Here is a 23,240-nt window from a genome sequence, read left to right as displayed (position 1 = left end):
CTTGATATGCAAATTTACCATTTTAAATTTTAAAAGTGAATTGATGCTGCTGTGCGTATGGGGCGCACTAAAATTGAAATATGGCTAATTGCCTTCTAAGCCCTCCTTATTTATTATTTTCTTTTTATTCCCCTTCAACTCACTTTTTTATTTAATAAACAAGCCCTCAACTTATTTTTGTAGTTAAATAAGCTCTTAATCTATGATTTTTACTCATAAAAGCCCTTTATTTTATTATTAAAGTAAATATATTTTACCTAAAATAAAGCTATTTAAAAAAGTATAAACTAATTCGCATTTTATGTATTATTTTGATAATTTGATGAGAATAGTTTATTTAAAAAATTTACTAAATAGAGTTATTAAGAGTATATAATATAATTATAATTTATTTTTTCTTTTTTTTTGATAAAGACCTGGAGGTCAACACACTTCAATTAATAGCGTCTTTCAAAACAAGGTCATGGATATCCGAAGGATATTCCAAGTTAAAAGCCAAATAACAGTTTTTAATTTTAGCCCACTTGCAAAGTGCATCAGCCACTTTGTTACAACAACGCAGGGCCCAAGTAATAGTAAACTTACTAAAGTAAGTAGTAAGCTTCTGGATCTCCCTCAACCTGTAGCCTGACACTGTCAAATCCTTCTGCCTGCTGTTGAACCGATTGACTAAATTTGCACAGTCAGATTCCAACGCCACAACCTTCCAATTATTTATTCTAGCAAAATTAATGCTTTCTTCCAAAGCCTGCAATTCTGCCCATTCCACACTTAAATCCTTCTTTACACAACCTACGCACCCGCCATGCACAAAACCATCAGAATCCCTAGCCACCAGGCCATAATAAGCTTTCTTTTTATGAACAGTAGCGTCAAAATTGATTTTAAGAGTCCCTGGACCAGGTTTCTGCCAACCTTTCTCCACAACAGGCTTTGGAATCATAGGTTTCTCCAACAGGTTAAAAATACGAAAATCCCTAGACAACGAAGCCGCTCTATCCCAGATAATTTTGGCGTCCTCCTCCACATCTCGAAAAACCCTGTTATTCCTACTATTCCAGATATTCCATAATGTTGTAATAAAATCAGAAAAAGCCTTCCTATTCAACATACGAGTCACGTCCTCAATCCAATCCACACACCGACCATAGCTTCCATCGAGCAGCTTCTTATTCAGGCCACCATAAGCCAGCACCGCCCTGGCCTTAGGACAATCCTTCAACGCATGAATAAGAGTCTCCTTATCCATTCCACATCTCGGGCACAAACTGTTAACATCCCTCCAAATGCTGGAAATTTTCTCATAGGTAGGGATAATATCGTGACCCAATCGCCAGCAAAAAATTCTGATCTTAGGCAAAGTTTGGAGCTTCCAAATAAGTTTCCAGAGGAAGCGATGAGGGCCAAAACCAACATGTTTCAAAGTCATCCAAGAATAGGCCGACTTTGCAGTGTAAAATCCCATAGGATTATGAAACCAAGTCCGCTAGTCCTCGGGACCATTAGGAAGAATGGGAATTTTACAAAATTGGTCCCCCAAACAATTACCATAAATCTCCTTAATCCTATTCTCATTCCAACTATCTTTCGAATTATTCATAAGATCGCATACCTTTCTTTCGTGGATCTTCTCTCTATCAATACAAATGGAACCACCCGACAACCCTTCAAAACCCCAGTACTCATTCTTCAAATCAATTTTACTACTGTTTCCAACATTCCACCCGAAACCCTCATGCAGTAAGCAAGCCGCTTTATTAATGCTCTGCCAAGTGAATGACGGCTTGTTAACCCTTTTAGGGTGAAGAACGTCACCATCCGGGAAGTATTTAGCACTAAGAACTCTAAAACAAAGCGTTTCTTTACAGTTTATAAGGCGCCACACCTGTCTGCCAAGCAATGCCACGTTAAAACGTCTTAATTCCCTAAAACCCATACCCCCCATGTAATGACCCATTTTTAGTAAATCGGAATAGTGGTTTCGTAACCACAAATCCGAGCTAGAAAGAAAATCTATTTTAATATTGTGGTATGGTCTATATTATGATAGGAAGGTTGCGTGAAAATTTTGATAATAAAACTTTATTGATTATATGGTAAAATTTATTTAAATAGATTAAATAAAAAAATGCATTATCGGGACTTTGTTCCAAGAATGATTTGTAAATATTTATTATAAATATTTACTAAGTTAGTTGTGTGTCTAATTATGTTTTGACTATGAGAATTTGATGTAATTGGAAGTAATTAGGAAAAGGGATTAGATTGAAATATGTGTGAAAGTTTAATTATAAATTAAAGAAAGTTAAAAGGACCAAATAGGAAATTATGCCTTTTCTAAAATTGAGGCGGCATAACAAATGAAATATCTAAGATATTTTTAATTTAAGTTATATATATATTATATATTATGGTATTTAATTAATAAGTAAGTTATTATATTATATTATTACAATATTATATTATTATTATATATATAAAACAAAAGAAAAATAAATGAAAAGAAAGAAACAGAATAGAATTCGAAACGGAACAGGGGAGAAACAGGGGAGAAAGAAAGAAAGAAAAAGTAAAGAAGAAAATTAGGGTTTTTAAGGTTCAATTTCAAATTGAGAAAGAAAAGAAAGCAAAGGACCTAATTGAAGAAAAAGGAAAATAGAAGGCTAAGGAGTGAAGGAAGATATCATCTCAACCTTTTTGTTGTAAGTACTACAAGGTTTTTTTTTAATTATTTTATTTAAATGCCTATATTATAGTATAGAATTATTTAGAAATAAAATAAAATAAAGTAAAATAAAAGATTATGGAACTATGAAATTTGTAAAGAAAATTATAGATGGAAAGTATATAGTGGTATATTGATTGAACATTAAGTAAATATTGTGACAAAAGTATATATATGTGAAAATGGTGTGATAATTGTGAATTGTGAAATGTGCACTAAATTGTAATGATGGAGAAATGAGAAATCTTTTTCGAAATAATTCTATAAAGTATTTAATTGAATGAGATTCAGTTTTAATGCCCAAGTAGATGGAATTTAGAACTACCAGGATATTAGTGGCATGCCATTAAGGAACTTTAGCGCGCTCTCTGATTATTAGCACGTTAGTGCTCTCTGACTACTAGCACGTTGGTGCTATCTGATTTTAGCACGTCAGTGCTCTCTGTTTAGCACATCTGTGCTCTCTGTATAGCACTTTAGTGCTCTCTGTTCATTAGTGCATACCAATGCACCTCTGTGTTTGTTCCGTATATCCGGTGTGTTCTATAAAATCTACTTTGGGCTAAGATTATGATTTGTGGATAAAAGCGAATCATTAAAATGCTAAGGTAAGTTTTATGAAGCTTATACGTACGTAAATACGTAATAACAGAAAGAGTTTGACATATTTTGTTTATATTTATTTATCTGTTTATTTCTTGTAGTGCTTACTGAGCCTTCACCGACTTAACGCGTTTAATTTTAACGCGTAGGTACAGTTTGTCTCGAAGAGGTAAAGTTAGGATAGAAGATCTCTCATCTCATCACATCCTCAAGAGCTTCAAAAGTAGGTACCATATTTTGAATTAAAATGGCATGTACATAGACAGTCAGTTATGCTTCCATGTGTTAGGAACTAAAATGTAAACTCTTGGACTTCTATCTATTTTTAAGTACTTTACGTATTTTGGTATATATATGAAATGAATTAGTAAAACTATATGTATGTTTGCAAATATGGTTGGTAAGTTAAAATGCTATGTATAAATGTTTTAATTAAACAATATCTAGCTATAACCATTTGGCACCAAATGTAATAGCCTTATATTGGGTCAGTACGATTAGACCAGGTATAGGGTTGTTACACCCCATACCCTTCGGGTAGCACATCCGGTCCCAAGCCAGCATATTCCAACCTTTATTCATCTCCTTCCCCCCCACCACACCCGACGGATCAGAGAAAGAAACTCCTCAATGACGCCATTTGGGGCAAAAAAGACCGAGAAAGCATATGTAGGGATAGATTGAAGGATTGATTTGATAAAAACCTCTTTGCCACCTTTCAATAATAATCTTTTTAACCAGCTGTTTACCCTATTGGCAGCACAATCCAAATGTTTTTGAAAGCAGCCACCTTCTTTTTACCAACCTGGATGGGCAGGTCGAGATAGCTAACAATGTTGTTCACCACCTTCACTTTCAGCAAATTACTCAGCCTTTCACGTTGCGGATTGGGGGTTTTAGGACTGAAATAGACCATCGACTTGTCCTTTGTCCCGACCTCTTTTCAAAGGTCTCCAAAATCTTTGTGACAGCTTCCATACAAAAAGTAAAGCATCATCATGGGTGATTAGTTTTATTATTACTTCTGGTTTTTCAATAAGGCATGTCTGGTATTTCTATTAATTTTTTTAATTAAATCTAATATTAGTTAAGTGATAATTAAGATACTTAGAATTCTAATTAAGTAATAACTCTATTTTAATTTAATAAACTATTCTCATTTAATAACTCTATTTTAATTTAATAAACTATTCTCATTTAATAACTCTATTTTCATTTAAAATATAAAATTTCTTGAAATATAAAATTTGTAGCTTCATAATATCTTAAGAGACTATTTTAATTAAAATAGTCTAACATGTTTATGTTATAAGTCTATTAAGAATATATTAAATTTATAAATAGATAAAATAGTTTATGTTTCCATTATTTAGTCTAACATGTTTATGTTATAAGTCTATTAAGAATATATTAAATTTATAAATAGATAAAATAGTTTATGTTTCCGTTATTTTTTCCTTTTGATTTAATATTAGTTAAGGAATATATTAAATTCAGAGGATTAAAGTTAAAATAGTTTAGTTTAATTTTTTAAATTAAAATAGAGTTATTAAATGTGAATAGTTTATTACATTAAAATAGAGTTATTAAATTAAACTATTTTAATTTTATAAATTTAATATATTCCTTAACTAATATTAAATCAAAAGGAAAAAATAATGGAAACATAAACTATTTTATCTATAAACATAAACTATTAAATTTAATAAATTAAAATAGAGTTATTAAATAAAAAAGTGAGTTGAAGGGGAATAAAAAGAAAATAATAAACAAGGAGGGCGTAGAAGTCAATTAGCCATATTTCAATTTTAGTGCGCACAGCAGCAGCAATTAACTTTCAAAATTCAAAATGGTAAATTTGTATGTCAGGTCCTTAAAACTACCCTTAACTAACATTTTAGTCCATTGGCACCATTGGTGCCGCCAATCACATTGGCACCTTTGGTGCCGCCAATGTGATTGGCCTGATCAGGTTGTGTCAGGTTTTTTTTTTGGGTATATTTTGGTAAATAAAAAAAATTTATAATATTTTGGTAAATAAAAAAAATTTATAATATTTTGGTTATTTTTATTTTTATAATAATTTTGTAAAAACCCACACAATCTTCTTTCCAATAATTACACAACCCACAAAAATAGAGAGAATAAACGAAATTAACTAATAGCGATTGGTATGGAGAGAATAGGACTAATTTGATAGAAACAGTAAATGTAGATAGCTAAATTTGTTCAGTTATTTAGAATTAGGATTAAATTGATAAAATGTGTAGGTGAGGAGGACTAAATGTGTTATACTAATTAAAAATAATAATGTCATATTTTTCATTAATGATTTAACGAAGAATGACCAAAACAAAAACAAATGATGACATTGGTGACAAAATGATAATTTTTAGTCCCGTGACCAAATCAAAAACACACTAATAGCCGAATGACAAATCGTATAATTTACCCTAGCTTATATTAATAAAATACTAATACTGAAATATTTAAACTATACAACAAATCCTAATTTTTAACTAATACTGAAAATTTACAGTATTAATATATAGTTTTATATTAGTATTTTATATATTTTTATGTTTATTGAGACAATGATATTTTGATTACTTAAAATTATGAATTTAATTAAATTAATTAGGTAAACTACATAATTGGTGACCCAACTTTCATAAATTTTCATTTGAGACATCGAAAAATAAAATTTTAATTTTAGGAATCGGAGTTAAAAATCATTTTATTTGGGTTTCATCTCGCAATTGAGTAACTCAATTTTGTATAAAACTCAATTTTTTAAAAAAAATAAAATTAATTTTAAAAGGAAAACGAGTGAACAAAATGAAAATAGTTTTTAGCGGTTATGCTTAAAATGAAATGGTTTTTAATAGCAGTGCCTGAAATGAATTTTTTTATTTCTTGATGTCCAAAATGAAAAGTTATGGAAGTTTGATGATCAATTGTACACTTTACCCAATTAATTAGCCCTGTTATTTAAAAAAACCATTCATAAAATATAGGTTTACAAGCTTGGAGCCTTTTGCCGGCGATTTGAGAGCCTTTTGCCGATTGTCTTGCAGAGTTTCCCTTCCCACATGTGGCTCCAACTTGGAGCCTCCAAGCCCGGTGTTCCCCAACCTCTCTAGTTGCCTCATTCTCTATCTTCTTGCGCCGCCTTCACCATGGACCTTGCTAGAGCACGATTCTCATCGCACCAAATCTTGCGATTGGTGGCTATAGTCGTTTATCGATAGTGTAATCATTCTTTGGGCGTCGGCTCTTATAGCACCATGGTGATTTACAGAGCTCCTTTTATGGCTTATTGTGGCATGACATCCCTTTTGAGGCATTACATGCCATTGGTGTATTTGTATTTAGTAACGACTTCAAGCCTTCTCAAGTAATCTTCTCTATCAACGATGATTAGGGCCATAAATGAATTGAACTTGAACGTGTGTTCCATGTTCGCTTATTTAATGTTCACGAACATATTCATTTAACTTAATCAAACATGTTCACAAACATTAAACGATCATGTTCACGAATATATAATTAAACATGTTCACGAACAATGTTAATAAATAATAAACAAACAAAGAAAAAATAAATACATACACATATATTGTTTAGATATAAAATAGTCAAATATAAATATTAATAATTATATTATAAATGAAAAATACAAACCAATATAATTTTATTAATATATACTAATGGAACAATAGACTAGTTTTAAGATAATTTTATTAGTACATACTAATGGAATTTTTATAAGAAAATATCATTAATAAATAAATAAGTTTTTAAACAAGTTTATTCAGTAAATATAAATAAACTGAATATACTTCTATTCGTGTTTGTTCGTTTATTAAATGAACATAAAAATTTTATTCTTGATAAAAAGAATACAAACAAAGTTACAATTCAACTTCGTAGCTAAGGTTCCTTCGACTTTGTTATAGTGGAACTTTGGCCCACTGTAAGCATTTGGACTTTTGTGTTGTATTTTTGGCTTTTGCAGGCCATTTTTTTTTTCGTATTGATTATTCAACCGGTAAAAAAAGTAAAATAATTAGGTCTTAACAATTATTATTATTTTGAATATACTATTATTTTCTTATAGGTTATTTCTCAACCGACATTTTTTAAAAATAGAAAAATTAATACAAAATAATTTAACATAAAAGTAACTGATTTATAAATCCAACTTAAACCACATATTTTAATTAATAATTATATTTGAAGAAAAATAATTAATAAAATTTAAGAACACGTCATATTGTCAAACATTGAAGTCCATCGATACTGACGAGATAATTTCTCTTTAAGATTAAGCAATAAAGTAAAAGTTGTGAAGTAACCATTAGCATGATTAGATGATGGTAGTAACATATCTAATAAAATGACGTTTTAACAGATTTCTCGGTTCACCGGCCGCCCCCATTCGCAGTTCCTTTGTTCTTACTACTCTTTTCTGTTTATAAACACAATCCTCAAATTGAGGACGAAAGCTCAGAGGCAAAAATTGGGAGGATGGGTGCAATGTCTTGGCCTACTCAGGACGAGGTAACAATTCTTTTTTGATCCATACATCACTTTCAGTGTATTTTCTCTTTCTTTGGGTTAGCAATCTGGGTTTGATTGTTAACTTGTGGTTCATTCACATTAATGAGAATTTATCAGTACCTTGTAATTTTCTTGCTTTCCAAAGGAAACGATAAGTAGTAGATTTGGTTGCCTCTGCACTTTTTATAAGTGAATCTGCTCTTTTTCCCTCCCTTTTTTCGTACTTATATTTATTGTGGATTGGGATTGGGACTGGATTGCAGTCAGCGCGTGGCCAGGGGGTGGCAGGCGCCCCGGCCACCTAAAATGGAAAATTTTCCATTTACGCCCCTTCAAAATTTATAAAATAATAAAGGTAAAATTGTACTTATCCCCAAAAATAATAAAAAATTGATGTAATCCTTTAAAAATTATAAAAATATAAGCTATTAAAATGGTAAAATTACATTTTTACTCTCATAAAAATATACAATTTAATTTTGGCCCCTTAACAAAATTTCCTGGCTGCGCCCCTGATTGCAGTTACATGAAATCAGAAAGATAGTGTCTGAAATGGCAGGAAAAGGTACAGCAGACGTTCGAGTTGTTGTATCTCCTTACAGGATTTGTCCATTGGGAGCTCATGTCGATCATCAGGTTACTATGTTGCACCTGTATTTGCATTGATCTCATCTACATTTTCATTTCTCTCTTCTTCTTTTTTTTTAAACCACTCTTGGTTTCTAATGCTTGCAGGGTGGAATTGTTTCTGCTATGACAATTAATAAGGGAATACTATTGGGATTTGTTCCTTCTGGTAGCACTGAGGTGAGCTTAAGATGGTATTTTCACCTTGTAGGTTTTGTAGTATGAGGAGCTGGTTTCTGGAAGTTTTGCGTTCACTTGTGCCTTGGATCTTAACTTTTTAACAAAAGTTCCTCATGGAAGATGCTATAATTAATATGAGTTCGTGCTGTTATTTGGTATTCACCTTTTAGAGTTCTTACTAATTCTTGCGAAGAAAGTATGTGAAATAAATAAAATTTTGTGTACATGAAACACCATGCAAGTTTATCGCTCTTCTTTTTCTTTCTCTTCATTGAAGAAGTTCATAAAAGACAGTGAACTTGATTTTTGACTCCATCATAGTTACCCTGTGAACTTTATTATGCTTTGAGGTTTACTCTTCCAAGCTTCTATCTTTATAAATATGAAACTCAATTGCTTGGACCTACCTTGAGCTTTAAAACCTTAAAGGATTTCCCATCTTAAAATGTGGTGTACTTCCACCCTCCAATAGTTCTTTGAAGGGTAGGGGGTGGAATGAACCAGTTTACCTTGCAAACTAGGTGCAAGTTCTAAAAGAAGCAGATTTCCTGAGCTGTTGCCAAGTATCTTTTTCTTCTGAAGGAGATATTGACCTGTCAGGGCATTTCATGAAAAAGAACTAATAGGTTGCTTTTGACTAGAGTCTTCATCTACTTTTTTTCTCTTCGGCAGTTTTATGATACCATTTAGCTTGTGCAAAGGGCTTCATAACCTAGTAACCGGAATGTGGCTAGGCTACTGGCTTTATCCTTCATGTTGTAGCCAGACTGACTGCTGCATGGTGTCTACTTCATATCATACGAGCAAGATGTTGTCTCTCTGTTTATGTCTCCATTTCTTTCTTTTCTTTTTTTCCCTCTCTTGATAAATAAACATGATATCGTCCTATGAGATAGGGGTAACTACTTAGGGTTAACTGCATCATTTTTCTGTTGTGTCACAAATGAAGTTAAAGACCACTCTAGAGTGCAAAAGGTTATGAATTTGACTGATCAATTTAAAGTGGGAATCCAAGCTTCAAGAATTTCTGCAAGGAAAGGCTAATTTTGAATTTCTAGTGCCTGACTCCAGTACCATAACTATCTACTTTTCAGAAAGAGACTCTCACTCATTCTCTCAATCACACACACATGCATACACATGTATGCCAGCCTATCAGCTTGTTTCTTAAGGTTTGAAGGGTATAAAAGAAAACCAAGGATTGCAATTCAAAAATCACAACAGAACGTGAAAAAACATCTTTTTCTTATTCTGCTATTGCATTTCTATCGTTTTATCTTTGACCTAATGAACTTCGGAATCCTTGATGTAGGTTGCATTACGCTCAGGTCAATTTAAAGGAGAAGTTAGGTTCAGGTACGAGAACTCCTTTTGTGGACTGGTCTTCCATAAAGTCCTTTAGTCTTTTTTTCTTAAAATTTTTAAGTTAGTCTTTTATATTTCCAATTCTGATAAGGATTTTTCGGTTATTTTCATTCATGTTCAGCATTTTATGTTTTCTTGTTTATGCAGCCATAGAATTGTAATTATTGATAGTGCAGGAAATTGTACTTGTTTATACAGCTGTGTTGCTAGCTTTTCTTTATGAGGATTAATTATGAAATAGACCATTTTATTAGATTTTCCAAAATGGGCATGAACTGTATTTATGATTAGATATAACATGTGTCATAGCCAAATACATTCCAATATGAGTTGCTTAAAAGTATCACAAATCATTGAGTTTACTTTCTTTCTACGTCCCCCTCTCAACCTCCACTTACCTATTGTTACAGTAATCAACTACCCTGAAATGTCCGTTAGTGGTAGGGTTTCTTCAATTATTATAGAAAGGAGAACCAAGTACATTGGAAATTCTGTGGCTGCTGTTAAAGATGAATCTATACTTTGTGTAATCCAGTTAGTTTGCTATATATACTTGTACAACCCTCTTAGTCCAAGAGCATTTGCTTATACTTTGCTTATTTGTCTGCTTCAGAGAGGATTAATTGCCGTCATAAATCACTTTTTTCCTACATGATTTTACATTCTAGTATGCCATTTTTAACTTGAATTTTTTGGCCTCATGGTATTATAGAGTTAATGAAAACCATAAACCAAGACAGACCATTAGCAAGGGTGAAGAGATTAACGCAGATAAATCTTCTCCGTCACCAGATGAATTTGAATGGGGTATTTATGCTAGAGGAGCCTTGTATGCATTACAAAGTAGAGGGAACCATCTTGCTCAGGTAAGAGTTATTTTCCCATACTTCCATAGAAAAAAAAAAGAAAAAAAAAGATGTAAACTGTTTATATCCTCAGAGAAAAAAAAACTTGAAATCATTGGTCTAAAATAAGCTGTAAGACACTTTCTAAACCCTGTAATGAAGATAATGACAGGAAACCTGTTTTACAGCCTAGAAAAATATGCAAAATCTGTTAATAAAAGATAATTACAGCCAAGTGTCTAATATCTTTCTTTATAAACAACCTCCCTTTTCAAGTTTATGCCTCCTCTGAGATTGATAAAAAAAAAGTTATTATTTGAACCGAGTATTAACCTCCAGTATCATATTCCTGATTTGATGGCTATGTTTGTCGAGTTGCTGAGAATGACATTGACATATTACTAACCGTGAAAGCACAAATTTTCCATTAGTTTGTTTTCACGTTCTCTTTTTCTTTTTGAAAATACTAACTTTTAAATACTCATATTTGCAGGGAATCATTGGCTACATCTGCGGATCTGAGGGTCTGGACAGTTCAGGCCTTAGCTCTTCAGCTGCTGTACGTTTATGTTTTTGGTTCTGTTTGTTACAACATATATACAGTTAGGGTGATACTCAGTGGTAGAGGAAAGGAAAGAAAAGCTCATGCAATCACTTTTGAGATAAATCAGCTCAGTGCTCTAACCAAATCCATCCTAGAGTAAAATTTCTCATAACATGCTTTTTTATGCATCATTAGGAAATAATGGAGCACTTTGTGGAACAAATTGGAACAATAGGTAACGATAAAAATTATGTTCCCCGTTAGTACTAGTGAATAAAGAGCAACAACTAAGTTCATTGCGTCCTAGAATAAGGAAACAGAAAGCTAAAAGTGCCCTCTCTATACTAGAAAATGGACATTACTCAATAAAATCCCAATTCTTGGCTTGTTTGAGTAATTAGAAGCTAAACAGAAATTCTTTCTCACCTTCAATGGCTGGAATAATCAATCCTTTTTTTGACCTGAAAATAAATAATCCTTATTGACACAGACAGAATTAAACCTCAAAAACTAACCTATGTTTTGTAGAACTTTGCTAGTTTGAAGCATTTGTACTTAAATCCATAGATTTAGTCACTGTTAGGTTGAATAAGTACCACATCTATCTTCTCGTTATTTCTGCCTTCTCTCTTCTTTCTTCATTGAGAACATGGGACTGATGTTTATGAAGTCAAAGTTAGATGGGTAAGTTGATTTGGCTTATTTTATTTAGGCAATTTAAGTAGAACATTATTTTATGCAGATAATGCAACTTAGTAGAGCTGAGTGAAGGTGTAAGTAGTCTATTGGGCCAATAAAGATGAAGCATTAGATAGCACTGTAAAGTACGTTAAAGCAGGTCTTAGGAGACTGCATAAACGGGGTTTAAGAAAATATGAGTTTAAAATTTCAGAGATGTTCTGAATTTAAAGTCAAACAAATTTTACAAAAGAATTAATAAGTTCTTACTTGGTGATCACTTACACTAAGATCCTATTTCTCTCATAATATCTTCCCCCACTGTGAAAATCCTACTCTTCACCCTCCAAAATAAATAAGTGAAATTGGCTTTGGTTTTTGCAGAGCAATGAGGCATAATTTAATAAAGAGATGCCTTAGTATAAAGATTATATATATTATATATTATAGGAACCATTCCTTGAGGAACAGAAAGTTATACTGAGGAACTTTAACTCTGAAAAAATTCTTCCATTCATGTAGAACATATTCCAGAGATTACTTTGAGACTGTCATGCTTGGGCAACCATGTAACGGTAGCAAGATGGAGAAAACTCAAAAAGATAAAAGGAGGGAACACGTGAATCACCCAGAAATGATCACATTTACCATTCTGAAAATAGAAATAGATACAGGTCGTCATTTCTTTCTGCCATTTCAAAGTTACAAAAATTGCTGATATATTAATTATAGAGAAAAATCAGTGTTCCAATAGATGTCTCTATCTTGTGAAACATTAGTGAAGATGGAGCGGAGGAGATCCAAAATTAGCAGTGAAGGATAGAATGTTCTAATAAGGGGGAAATTGAGTGAAGCTGTATGGCCTCAATGTTGGGAAGATGTAAATCAACATTTCATTAGAAAATAGTTATCCTCAGGCAGAAAGAGTTGATCTGATTTAGGCATTCACTTTTTCTGTTTTCTTACAAAGAAATTACTTTCATTTAGAGATGTTTAAGAAGAAAACCTAGACACTAAATAGGCTGAGGAAGTGTCTTCTTAAATGTTTCTTTGGAATTGATCTGGACTATTTATAGATATAGTTAAGTACGCATTTTTCTTGATAACTTGGGGATTAAAATGAATTGCAATTTTGTCAGTAATTATCTTGTTTTAAAGACCAATTTGAGGTATCTTATTAGTAAATTTCTTTTCTGCATTCCATGTTAAAGATGTAATGAAGTTATCTTTTGACAGGTTGGCATAGCTTACCTGCTGGCTTTGGAAACTGCAAATGGTTTAACTGTATCTCCCAGAGAAAATATTGAATATGACAGGTATTTTCATCTCTGTTGGATTACTTTAAATCTTTCTGCATTCTTATTTAGTAGTAACACCATCAAAATTAATCAAAACTGGGTTTTTGTCCAGATCTTAATCTTAGTAAGTTATCTTTTAAGGCAAATTAAGCGTTCAGTGCCATTGAGTATGCTGCAGGACCTAATTTATAAAAAATAATTATGTAGAATAAATAGGGCAAAGAGATAGAGAATAGAATTGAAAGAGAAAAACTAGGGATAGATATGAGAAGTTAGGGAGAAACAGAGTAAAATGGATAGGAATACAGGTACTAGGAGTAGAAGATCAGAGAGAAACAGAAGGGGAAATCTTAATACCCCATATCTTTAAATATGCACATGAGCATATGGTTTGATGGTAGGTGGTGCACTTAGCACCTTGCTCAGACTTGGGTTTGAATCACTTTCCTCGGAGATCTAAAAAAACCCTCAAAACTATTAATGGTTCATCATTCAAAAGCTACCAGAAACAGAACTAACATTGGTACCTATAAACTAATGGAAACAAGAAATGGTAAATATAGCCCTAATGCCCTAATACTTGGAAAATAAGCAAATTAATAATTGAAATAAAATAGCATAGATAATCTAAAATCCTAATTCTATAAAAGAAAAAAGTTTAAACTGTTAAGTTTAGCAGAATAAGAATTGAAATTTTAATTGCAAACAACTAATTTGCTGTCGCATCATTTTGTTTTCTATCCTACTTTTGCGTGAAATCTAGCATTAATTTGCAGTATAGAAGGAAAATCAAGGGATATGATAATGTGGATTGTGTCTTGCATGAGATAGGAGAGCACCCAAAATGATCCTATAATATTAGGTTTACATTGGAAATGGACTGCTACTGAAAACATGAAAGAGGTTATCTTAAAGAATTTTCATTCTTTTGTCCACTGGTTGACACAGCTCACCCATAATCCCTAGACTCAAATCTAAAATTGTTTTGAACGAAGAAGAGAGCGGAAATGTTTTAAAGGTAGGGGGAGGGGCGTTACTAATTAGAGTTGGCTGTTGGTTTTGGAATTGGAACTGGAACTGGTTTGAGGGTGGAAGATGAGATGTGGGTTTGTTTAAATCAAGGAGGTTTTGGGAAACATAGATGTAAGATGTTCTGGAGAAGGTTACTAATTTCTTGGTGGATGCCCTTGAGAGGATGTATAGAGCTTGGAGAATAATGATAAATACTGTGCTTGTTGTTGCACTTATATTAAATATTGTACCCTTTGTTGCGAAATTGTTGTCTTTTGAAATATCTTTAAGATTAAGGAACTATACTAAATGCAGTCACATAACTTATGGAGGACAGTTATACTTTTTGCTTTCATTAATGAATAGCTTTCTTGTCTTTATCTGCCCTTATCAAATAAGATTTTATTAGTTAAGGGATATTTTCTGGATCAGCCTTCAATTGATACTGTAAACAATTTTCTTATGTAATTCTAATATAGAATGTATCTTGTTTTAATAGCTCTAATGCATGGCGATAAGGAGTCATTAGCATTTTTATTAAGTTGTTTGGATTTGCAGGGGAAAAATGAATTGCAAGTTTATTTGACTTTCTCAGTAACTTACCTTGTTTGCCCTAAAAAGTTGTGGTATTTAATACAACAAAAGTTAATATTAAATATCCATATACTTTTAGCTACAGTTTTTGAATATGCAAAAAATGCATCGATAATAATGAAATAAGATAGATGAATAGATAATATGGATTATTGCTTTCAACTTCCATTCTTTTTTTCTTTTTTTTCGTGTTTTTTTTGGAAATATGCAACTTCCTTTCTTGGTTGTCTTTGGTTGGCCACAAAGTTTGCTTTATTTATATTGGAATGTTAATTACTCTTTTATCTCAAACCTACTTCATTGCTCAGAGAATGCACATTCTTCTTAGTGATATATGATTGCCTTTTTATCATTACATGTTAAGCCTTTTCTACATCTGACATGATGGCACATGTAGGGTGATTGAAAATGAGTATTTAGGTCTGAGAAATGGCATACTGGATCAATCAGCCATACTGCTTTCAAGCCAGGGTTGTCTAACTTACATGAACTGCAAAGTAAGTCAAACTTTTTGTAGTAATTTCAGGAATAACATATCCTTCTTTGTTTTGAAGTGTTCTATTTTTGTTAGCTTGGCACTGCTTATGCTTAATTTAGTCTTCATACAATTGCTATAATTTGGTTATCAGGCAGATTTATGATTGTTTTCTACTGACGCATTTATGATTGTTTTCTATTTTTATTGATTTATGTAATCCCTTTTCCTTAAATGTAATGTTGATCCAATTATGAAAAATTTTCCTTTTAATTATTTTGTAAAACAAAATCTCAATTTATTTGAACTTCTTTGAGTTATATGGCCTCTCGTTTCATGTAGACTACTGAGCACAAGCTTATACGCCCTCCAAAGTTTCTGGAGGATCAAGAAGCTGAACCACAGAAAGGCTACAAAATATTACTGGCATTTTCAGGACTTAGGCAAGCTTTGACCAACAATCCTGGATACAATTCTCGAGTTGCTGAATGTCAAGAAGCTGCCAAAGTTCTTCTGAAGTATGATCTTGTTCCTGTTAATTGAGAACACTGGACAATTGTCACTTGTTATTTTGATTTTCTGATTGCAGATATCATCACTGATCCTCTTATACTGCGGGACCATTATATATTCATGTTAATGCAATACATCCGCTTTTTGATTATGCTGATTAGGGGAGTTAAAAGCTTACATATATTCTATATGCCTTTCAAAAGTCCAACTTGTCATGAATAGAGTGTGTACAGATGTTCAATGCATGGCATTATCCTCCGTTTTCTTACTATATGAATCAACATCTTTTGTTGTATTGTTCTGATTTCGCATATACCTTGCAATGAGATACTGTGAACTCTTTATAACACTTCCAATAAACTGCAACACTTTGTCATGTTTTTTACTGTTTGTTAGAAGTTTGTCTTGGTTTATTGTGAATCTGTGATTCACCTTTTTCTTTTTCTGTTATATTTTCAGTAAACTGAATTCTCTATTTCTGTTTTGTAGTGCTTCTGGAAATAAAGAAGTGGAGCCCTTCCTCTGCAATGGCTAGTACTTGAGCTAATTATCTCAATGAATTTGAACTTCCTTTTCAATTTATTTTTGTAATTGCATTTAATTCCTTTTCTACCCTCTTTCTTAACAGTTAAACCAGAAGTTTACGAAGCGCACAAGGTATAAACATCAATACAGACTCTGATTTTAGAAGCTGAGAGTTTTGCAGCATTTCTTCTTATCAGTTAAACCGTTATGTTTTGTATGAATTTTATATGATTACCTGTCCTACTAGAAGAGTAAACATTTAAGTTAAATAATTCAGTTTGCTAAATAAGATTTATAAATTATCACTACTAAAAAGTTAGAGGTGTAGCTTGCATGCATTCATGAGTATGCTACTAGCAAAAACTCCTTGAATATGAAAATTACATAAAGTAGAAGCTTATTAACTTTGATTGCAAGCAAAATGAACCTAATGGTTCTGTACCTATGAAATAATAAACCTAGCTTAAACAACTCCATATAACATACTTGCCCTTATGCCTTAAAACTCTTTGGATTACATAACAAAGGAAAAGAAACAGCAATCTTCCATGTCTCAGATGTAAGATCTCTACCAAACCCAACACCATTCCACCTAAGCTAAGCAAAGAACGCAGTAGATAGTATTGTTTGATGCATATAACCTGTGCAACTTGTTGTCAACTTAACATTCTAAGTTTTTCTCATAAGTTTATTTCTTTATCAGATCGCCTTCTATTTTGCAGTTCAAACTGGAACCAAATCTAGCCAAAAGAGCAGAGCATTACTTTTCAGAGAATATGCGGGTTAGAAAAGGTAAACTGTGTTATTACAATTCCATAAATTTATCTGGCCAACATAATGATCTTATGTAGATAACCATGTTGTTCAATGGCTTATCAACTAATAGGGGAGCTGTATAATGGTTATTCCAGGATTAGAGGCTTGGGCTTCAGGAGATTTGAGAGCCTTTGGAGAGCTAATGACAGCTTCTGGTCTAAGTTCTATTAAAAACTATGAATGTGGTACGTCCTACACTTTCTGTTTCTTAGTTGCACTGCTATGCCTCTAATTCCAAAAAGACCAAGACGCAACAAAAACCATAAATTTTGATACTCTAATTTCCAATTGGAGCTTATTTTAGGGGTTGTAGTAATTGTAATACCTTGAATAACTTTTATTCTCTCATTCTCTTTGTTTTGATTTTATTCATAATGTGCTTGATGGTGATTATATGCACCCATCAGTTTAATATCTTGGTGTTCTAATACTTGCTAAGCTTAGTATGGTACTGGTTCTAGAGGACATAACAAATTTTTAACTTTGATGATCGTCATGTGTAGAGAATTGATCTACTGGAATTAATTATGTCATGTAAATACTGCTTCTACAGTCTCCTATTTATACACAATTTTTACCTTATCAAACTAGGGAAACTTATATACACTATCATCTTATATACTAGCATTCTAAAAAATTAAGATTCCTATCGGATATATACACTATCATCTTATATACAGTTCACCAGCTGCATTGGACCTTCCCGTCTTATCATCAAATCACCAAAAATTATTTTCAACCGAAGTAATTCACATATTCTAAGTGCCATTGACCTGAATTCTGACTCTGGACTTGACCTTGACCTTGCCATTACATTTTACTTTTTACCCCTCCAAGTCTCTAGATTTCCACCTCAGAATGTACAATAGCCTAAAGTTGACCTTTTGTCAACTAACGATCTAGAAGATCTAGATCAGTATAAGCTTCTAAAGCCATGCTTCCTCTTTTCTTGAACAAGATTCCTTTTCCAGGACTACCACGTAAAAAAGTTTGAGTTAGTGACTGCTAGACTGCATTATGAATAATTGATTTGGTTTAAAGATTCTGATAAAATGAGTGAAATGTGATGTGAAGGGTGTGAGCCACTATTTCAACTATACGAGGTCCTATTGAGGGCACCAGGCGTCTTTGGAGCTCGGTTCAGTGGAGCTGGATTCAGAGGCTGCTGTGTTGCATTGGTAGATGCAGCTCGTGCAACGGAAGCAGCAAAATTTGTGAGGGTAGAATATCCAAAGCTACAGCCAGTGTTCGCTAGCCAATTGAGCCATGGCACTGCTGTTTTGATTTGTGAAGCTGGTGACTGCGCCCGTATTTTCTGATTTTTTTTTAACTTTCCTTCTTTTCTAATTTGATTCATTTCTTCCTTTCTACTCTGACTTTGTGTTTGCAGCATCTATAAACTGAATTTCAGAAACATATTATTATCATTATTATTGTTCACCATTATCAACAACAATACTATCAGTCTCTCTGCAATATTTTTTCTCCATTGGGAATAGTAGTATATAGTATATAAATTCTATAAAATGTTGTGTATCATTATTTTAATTTTATACTAATATAAATAAACCTCTCCTAGTATGTATATATATACGCACACAGTTAATTCACTTATAAACTGTCTGTGTATTAGAGATAAAATAATATTTAGTTTTGAAATTTGGTTTTGAATTTTTTTATCTATGCTAGTCCTCGAGCTTAATTTTATCAAGCAGGTTGGTTTTTTTTCTTTTTCTTTTACGGTGTTAAGAAGTGATGATGTGGTACAGATTTTTTAAAAAATTCAAAAATCTAAAATGTATATAAAAATTTGTAAATATTAATAGGAAATTCCAAAAATTATAAAAACAGTAAAAAACACAACAAATTATTGGAAATTTAAAAATATATAAAATCTTTAAAATTTATAAAATCCTAAAATATTCTATGAAAAGCTGGGATTTTTTAAAATTATTTTAAAACTAGGATACAAAAAAATTTAGATTGAAATTATAAAAAAAATAACATTTACACTTGAACATCGATTCATTTTGAGAGTGCATTTTTTGATGTAAATGTTTTGTTTTATAAATCTTGTGTCACTCCTTTGGAGTGCGACCCCATCAAAATTTAAGAATATTAAAAAAAAAACAGAAAGAACTCTATTAAGCTTTTCTTTGGTTGTAATTTCTGTATTAGGGTCTTCATATAAACTTTGAAGACATTTTTTTTATATAATCACATGTTAATATTACGGTTTAAAAATAATGATGTGGTATTCATATAAACTATTTTCAACAATGGGAAAATGTAAATCCAAAATTTGGGGGTGATTACAGAAATAAAACCTAGAGGTAGTCGCTCTCAATAGGCACATGCTACCTTTCATGCGTAATTTATTTAAAACTTGGAGGTAACACTGCCTGAAATGAATCACCGACACAGATTGGATAGGACTTGGGAGGGATGGCTTGAAATCCCAATCATTTAGGTGAAGGGAAGGAGTAATAATGTATACCTTCCCTTAATATACTATACTTGCTTGCATCTCTCTGAAAAAGTTGAAGAAGCATCCGTCCAAAAACGGATCACGAGCCATTACAAGACAACCCCCTCACACCTCATCTTCTTTTTTATTTATTTCAACAATTTCATCCATCCACCTGCCTCTTCCTTTGTTTGCTTCCCTACAAAACCAAACCAAGCTTCTTCAGATTTCAGCGCTTTGGATTTGCCAAGAATGAGGACGCCTCATCACCTTTTCACTTTAGCTCTCTTCTTCACCTTCAGCTCTGTTTCTGTTGAAGCCCTTAATGTTGGAATCCAGGCCGCTGATACCGCCATCTCTGTGGTCAGTTCACTTCTTCTTCTTCTTTCTTTCTTCTTCTTCCTAAATAAATAATCTTAATTTGCAGAGCAAAGAATGCAGTAGGACATGTGAGTCAGAGTTCTGTTCAGGTATCCATCCATCCATCCATCCATCCATACATATGCTCTTGGTTTTGGTTATTTTGAAATGAAATGAAATAGGTGGGTGGGCTGAGATAATTATAAATGAAACAACAACACAGTGCCTCCATTTTTGAGGTATGGCAAGTATTGCGGCCTATTGTACAGTGGATGCCCTGGAGAGAAACCTTGCGATGGACTTGATGCTTGCTGTATGAAGCACGATGACTGCGTTCAAGCTATGAACAGTATGCTCCCCCCCTTCCCCTTCTCTTTCTTTCTTAGTATACCTATTGCACTAACAGCCATTGCCTTCAATCTCAATCATTATTTATTATTTTCTTTTATCTTTATCCAACCATAGCTATATGTAATATTTATTTTTACGCTACCTTTTCCTCTTTCCATACCAATAGAATAGAGGTTGAACCTATTAGGTATCTTGGCTTTGCCTTAACCTCCCGTATAGCTCCCACCGTACCAAAAATATGCTCTCGGATTTGCTCACTTAGAGGTCAAATCTTTAAGATTAAACTTGTTTTGACATGCTCAAATAAGGACAAATTCCTGACCAATAAAATATATACTATATGTGCTCAATAACCATGAAGCTAAGGTAAAGGATATATGGTTAATTTTTTTCATAGAATTATACAAGTAAAGATGTAGAAAGTGAGGTTTGTATGTTTAAAATAGATAAGTTTAGGGTGATATGATTTTAATTATGAACAACTGTTGTTTGATGGTAAGAATAAATAAAATGGAAATGTAAAACGGAGTGCAGATGACTATCTGAGTCAAAAGTGCAGCCAAAGCTTCATAAAGTGCATAAAGGATTTCCAGAAAGGAGGAGAAAGGAGTTTCAAGGGTAACAAATGCCAAGTGGATCAAGTCATTGATGTCATCTCTGTTGTCATGAAGGCTGCCCTGATTGCTGGAGGAGTGCTTCATAAACCTTAGTCTTTTTACCCAACCCAACACTGTCAGACACGACATTCTTCTGCTTCTGCAATCCTAAGATTGATGATGGCATGGCATCCCTCAATTAAATCATTCATCTTCAACCATCCTTTAACTACTGTTTTCTTTTTCCTTAATTTCGCATTTGGAGTTGGAACTATTTGTTTTTCTATAACAAACAGAAATTTAAGCTAGAGTGCATTCCATTTCAATAATACCTTGTGCATAAATTCTTGGAAATTACTACTGACTGACAACAAAACATGCATGCATGCATGCTTGGTAAATGGATGCATATATGTATGTTAAAGCGAGAATGAAAGCCAAGGATTCTAAAGCATTCAATTAAGCTGTTCACAAATATATTTATGGTTCATGATGCATGTTAGTTGGAACAACTCGCTTGCTTTCCTGTCCCAGGTCATGTCATTGTTTAAGAAATAACTGTTGGTCGGCAGCCGACGACCAGTAAGGGTGAGTTTGGATGGGCGATTAGGTGCGGTGTAGTGCGTTTAGTTTACTTTTTGTCTCACGCTATAGTATCGCCAGTATCTAATCTCACTGCTACCGTCTAATCTCACCGCTACCGTTGTTTTTATACTAACTGCAGGTAAACGCACCGCCCATTCAAACTCACCCTAAGTCTCCATTGCTACTGCAACATCAAATGCGTTATGCCCTACTATAACAAAAACAGCCCCCTATAATTGAATGTGAGGGTAAACTGACAGCTCGACCCGAATAAGTTGTTTTTTGTTTTGTTTGTTTCGTTGCTGTTTTGCTATTATTTTGTTATTATTTTTATTTTTATGGTCTATCTTGTTTTATTGGTAATTTTATTATTATTTTAGAGGCATTTGCTTGCAAAATTGTAACTATTTTAGTGTTATTTAAATATTTTTTTAAATGTATTTTTAATTTGTTAGGAAAGATTTATTTTAATTTTTAATATATTTGATGTATTATATTTTTTAAATATATTTTTATATAAAAAATTTAAAAAAATTAATACAGGCAAATTGAATTTAGCATTTTTAATTTGGGTTGGACTTAAACAAATTTTTAAGTCTATTTTTCAGATCAAACTTAAAAAACGGACCTAAAGTTTTGCATTGGTCTGACTTGGCTCATAATTAGATCTAATAAAACTACAAGTCGCCTTAATTGTCGTCCTGTCGAGTCCATTGAAACACCAAATGATGAAATTGACATTGAACCATCCAATAATATGAAACCAAACTTGGAAGAATAAGATGCAAACAAATTCAGTGCATTAATGACTTCCAAGCAATTAAACTCTAGAATTATATAATATTTATGCAATGATTTAAGTCAAGACAAAGCTTTCCGTATAGACATAGCTTCTGCAACATGGGACTTGACCGAACACTGAACCTGACACTTTAGCCCGTACACAAATGCAACATACTCATCATGCAAAAGTGTCGCCAAACCGATAGACCAGGACTCATGAAGAATGACAGCGTCGGTGTTACACTTTAACTAGCCAGCTGCTGCTCTCAACCATCGCTGCCCAGCAATAACACGAGGCGGCACACAAGAAGCTACACAATCCAAGGTCCCCTGAGCACTTCTCCTATCTGCGAAATATTTGTCAGCAAAAGCGACTACTTGTGCAGCAGTAAACTGCTAATTTTTCCAGCTGAGCAGATTTCGACAAAAACCAAATACTTGACATCACCGTGAGTGCTCTTTCCATTAGAGCATCGATAGAATGGGCTAAGTAGATAAGAATAAATTCAATAGTAGTATTATGTTATATGGAGATATTAGCAGTTTACCATACCTCAATACCCTTGCTACATTCAAGAAAGAGATGGTCCACCGTTTCCTCCACACCGCTGTTTAAGCAGCACAGATCAACGTTACACCCCTTCTCCTACAAGCGACCTTTACACGGGATAAAATTCTTTAAACAACGCCACACAAAATCTTTCACTTTAGGAGGGAGATGGGCATTCCAAATACT

The 23,240-nt window shown here is 32.9% G+C and overlaps 2 protein-coding genes and 1 long non-coding RNA gene across 3 annotated transcripts; all 3 read left to right on the top strand.

Annotated features, from left to right (window-relative positions):
• Positions 1–2,524: 2,524 nt before the first annotated feature.
• Positions 2,525–3,664, top strand: LOC105767637 (uncharacterized). Its single transcript, XR_001125559.2, has 2 exons — positions 2,525–2,702; positions 3,478–3,664. It is a non-coding gene; the product is annotated as an uncharacterized LOC105767637 (long non-coding RNA).
• A 4,030-nt stretch (positions 3,665–7,694) lies between these two features.
• LOC105770192 (galacturonokinase) lies at positions 7,695–18,838 on the top strand. The gene is made up of 14 exons (XM_012591275.2): positions 7,695–7,891; positions 8,414–8,527; positions 8,627–8,698; positions 10,011–10,054; positions 10,776–10,929; positions 11,402–11,467; positions 13,367–13,446; positions 15,431–15,530; positions 15,851–16,026; positions 16,511–16,551; positions 16,650–16,678; positions 17,269–17,338; positions 17,458–17,547; positions 18,437–18,838. Exons 1-14 carry the CDS (start codon positions 7,859–7,861, stop codon positions 18,679–18,681), a joined length of 1,314 nt encoding a protein of 437 aa, XP_012446729.1. The 5' UTR covers positions 7,695–7,858; the 3' UTR covers positions 18,682–18,838.
• A 979-nt stretch (positions 18,839–19,817) lies between these two features.
• Positions 19,818–21,465, top strand: LOC105768880 (phospholipase A2-alpha). Its single transcript, XM_012589120.2, has 4 exons — positions 19,818–20,192; positions 20,257–20,299; positions 20,413–20,538; positions 21,075–21,465. Exons 1-4 carry the CDS (start codon positions 20,082–20,084, stop codon positions 21,248–21,250), a joined length of 456 nt encoding a protein of 151 aa, XP_012444574.1. The 5' UTR covers positions 19,818–20,081; the 3' UTR covers positions 21,251–21,465.
• Positions 21,466–23,240: the final 1,775 nt, after the last annotated feature.

This window comes from Gossypium raimondii, chromosome 5 (assembly GCF_025698545.1).
Source record: "Gossypium raimondii isolate GPD5lz chromosome 5, ASM2569854v1, whole genome shotgun sequence".
Classification (NCBI taxonomy): domain Eukaryota; kingdom Viridiplantae; phylum Streptophyta; class Magnoliopsida; order Malvales; family Malvaceae; genus Gossypium; species Gossypium raimondii.
The sequence above is the reverse complement of the archived record's forward strand: the minus strand, read 5'-3'. Positions and strand labels throughout refer to the sequence as shown.